We start from the raw sequence: 3,466 nt of genomic DNA, 5'->3' as shown, positions 1-3,466 counted from the left end.
TACCCACTAATTTATTCATCCCAACAAAACTTATTAATATAACATACTTATTAATTTATTTTTTTTATAGATATGACCACTTATATTCTTCTTAGATACTTATTTAGAGGTAATTAAATGAATTGCATAGTTTTGGTAAAACTACTAGATAGAGGAATTAAAAAAGGTATTAGTTGTCGAATAAATGTTTATTAAATTATGTTTATAATTTTTTTTATAAGTACTAAATTAAATTTATTAGATAAGTATGGTGAATTATTTTATAAACATAAAACTAAATTATGTCGTTGGGTGGGTGTCATGATGAAGCAAGATATATTTTATGATTTACTAAAAACATTCGTCATTGCGTGCGTGTCATGGCAGGTTGTTTAAAAAAAAAAATGCAAAGGAGCCGGCAACATAGGACAGTTATCTAGGTTTGACTTATTATTTCTCTCCATATTTTCAATCTTATTCTCTAAATAATACTTTATATATTATTTTAAAAATATTATTTTATTTTTTAATTATTTTTAGATCTCATAAGATTATTAAATACCCCTTAAAAAAAAGTTTAAAAATTAACAAAAATACTCCGGTAACTCATACTTGTCAGATTCTGACAACCACCGTCAGTGGTAGTCAGAATCTGTCACAATGGTGAATTATCGATCGAAACTGGCCGACAATTCACCAATATAAACGAAAAATACTAGATCTGACCGTCAGCGACGGTCAAAGAAATGGCCGTCGTTGACCGAAAACGACGGGACGGCCATATCTTTGGTCTTTTCCGACCGTCGCGGCCACAGCAAGTCGTAGATCTAGCCTTTTTCGGCCAGATCCGTGATAGATCTGACCGAAAAAGGCCATAATGAAGCGTTACAACACAGATCTGACCGGTCTGTGTCGTAACGCGATTTTTCGGTCAGATTCCGACGGTGGTGGCTGGAATCTGACACTGCAGGTGGTGGAGGTATTTTTGTCATTTTATATATTGGGATGTTTAATTAAATTAGTAAACATAAGGGCTTTTTTTATAAATTTTTAAATTTTACCTCGTAATACTCTCCTATTCAACTACCCAATATTATTCTCAAAATCCTATCCAAAATAATAAACCAAACGTACCCTGATTATCAGTATCACACTCAATTTACTTCAGCATTGAGTTAACTACAAAATCTCTTCTTTTGCATGTTCTCGTCAGTTTTGATCAACTTTAGCATTCACTATAATAATTTTTTTGTTTTCCATTTACATTACTATCATAAAATTAATAAAGATGAACGGTTCGTAAAAAATAGAAAAAATTAAAGTATATATAATTAGTGACGTTAAAGTGATCAATCTAGTTTATAAAATATTGTAATCAAAACTAAAAGTTTTTTTTTTTTTTTTTTTTTTTTNCCCGGTCGCGAAGGGAGGAATTTACAGATAAATCTCGAACTCCTTCCATGTACTGCTCCAAGGTATGCGACTCAGGTAGAATATCATAACTTTGAAGCCCGTCGCTTAAGTTCAATATTGCTGACTTGTGACTCTTGATTTTTAACTTTACTCCTACCTTTTTGTATGAAGGGCTAATAGGAAGATCAGTAACAATGTCCAATCTGTTTTCGATACGCAAGAGATGAAGATTTTTGCTTCGTATATGGAATACTTTCCTGAATCCTTCGTTTCCAACCTCAGGGCTTGCAAACACGATGGCTGTGACCATGCATTTGTTTGACCCTGTCCCTGTGCGCTCATTATGTTTATTGGCAACCATGTCAGCTGCATTTAGTGTTGCAAGCGCTGCGCCCAAACTGTGACCTGTTACTGTTATACTGATTTCCTCGTTCTTATACTCAGGTTTATTTAGCAGTTTATTAACTGCATTCAACACCTATTTATAGCAATAATAAAAGATTAATACTACGCTTACAACATAATTTCACAATCTTCTCTTATAACCCCAACATAGCAGCTGAGCTAGTAACTATCACGTCAGATCCCACTATACTTAAGACACTAAATGACTTTGACTAGACACGAACAGTCGTTTCTTAAGAACGAATAGTCATTATTTCATAAGGAATATCTAGTTCCTTCATGAGAAATGATAATTCTTTATAAATGAAAAATCATTTCTTCACAAGGAATGATTGTTCATTATTAATGGAACAATAGTTCCTTATGAATGAATGATCGTTCGTCCCCAAGAAACGGTCGTTCGTTTATAAAAAACAACTATTTATGTTTAGTTAAAGTCTTCAACTGACGTGATAACGTTAACTCAACTATCACGATTGGGTTGTAAGAGAAGATTGTGAAATTGAGTTTTAAACGTAGTATTTTTTATAATAAAAACATATATCAATCACTCGATTATAAAACTAATTTCAAAAGAAAAAAAGAGAAATTTTGATATACCATGGATATGTACATGAATATGAAAAGTTACCTGGTTTCTGGCACTTGAAATATTGCTAGAAGTTTCACTATCTGGCGAAGTGTAGAGGGAGAGAAATCCTTCGTGCACACGTAGATCATCCATGTTCTGGAAAATTTTTGAAGCTGATATTTGATTAGCTTGAAGATTTTTTAACCACTCGGCCATATGAATAGTTCCTCTCCAGCAAATCATGATATCTCTCCTTCCTAACACCTCCTTTCCTTCGTCTGTGGCCACAGCCACGTAACCTATCCAAGCATATCGGTCCTTAACAATCCAGTCGATCCAGGAAACAACATCTGACATTGCATATAAATAATCGGTCACAGTGTATAACTTGCCAAAGTCGTCTGTTTCCGTGACAAGTAGTTCGGAAAATAAATCTTCCCCTTCATGGGTGGGACGTCTTTCTTTATCTTTATGCACGAAGTCATAGATGGCTTGAATTCCTTCACCACAGATATTTATAAAGATCCCGAGTTCTCTGGCGAGAGGTTTCAAAAGACCCTCCCAGTTCTTCTCCCCACTAAAGTCTTTCCAGTTCTTGCCACTGATCTGATTGTCCATCATTCTTTTTTGGTTTTATCTTTTCTTGCTCAACTATATATCTTGCGATGAGAATACACTCCTATTACATGTTATTTTTTATTGATGTTAAGAATTATTCTATTTTTATTTATTTTTTACAAACAGGGTATCTAGATTAGCTTGTGCGAATCTTATTTAAGTTATTTCTTGAAGGAATCTATAAATATTCTTTAGGCATATAACTTGGTGTAACAAACATAGTTTTTTTAATAAAGAGCATAACAATCGGTGTAATAAACATGTAATTTGTAACAAAAGTCTAAGTAGACTTTCAACGAACTTGAAAGCTTTACCATAACTTAAACTTGTAAGAAATAAATAAATAAATAAATAAAAATTGGTATAATTAAATAGTCAACTTGCATTAAGAAAGGAAAATTATATTAAATAAATCATTTTTGGGGTCTCACTTAAAAACTGGCATGGTTCTGACAGTGTCTCAATAAATAGTTTTATCCA

At 32.8% G+C, this 3,466-nt stretch overlaps 1 protein-coding gene across 1 annotated transcript; it reads right to left on the bottom strand.

Annotated features, from left to right (window-relative positions):
- Positions 1-1,417: 1,417 nt before the first annotated feature.
- Positions 1,418-2,986, bottom strand: LOC116142708 (phospholipase A1-II 1-like; the record flags this gene model as incomplete). The annotated part of the gene is made up of 2 exons (XM_031428120.1): positions 2,429-2,986; positions 1,418-1,870 (listed from the first exon to the last, which is right to left on the bottom strand). Coding segments are annotated over exons 1-2 (1,011 nt in total), but the record flags the coding sequence as incomplete, so codon positions are not given.
- Between the last annotated feature and the right edge of the window lie 480 nt (positions 2,987-3,466).

The sequence above is a fragment of the Pistacia vera genome, unplaced genomic scaffold (assembly GCF_008641045.1).
Source record: "Pistacia vera cultivar Batoury unplaced genomic scaffold, PisVer_v2 Contig416, whole genome shotgun sequence".
Classification (NCBI taxonomy): domain Eukaryota; kingdom Viridiplantae; phylum Streptophyta; class Magnoliopsida; order Sapindales; family Anacardiaceae; genus Pistacia; species Pistacia vera.
This window is presented reverse-complemented; position numbering and strand designations above follow the sequence as displayed.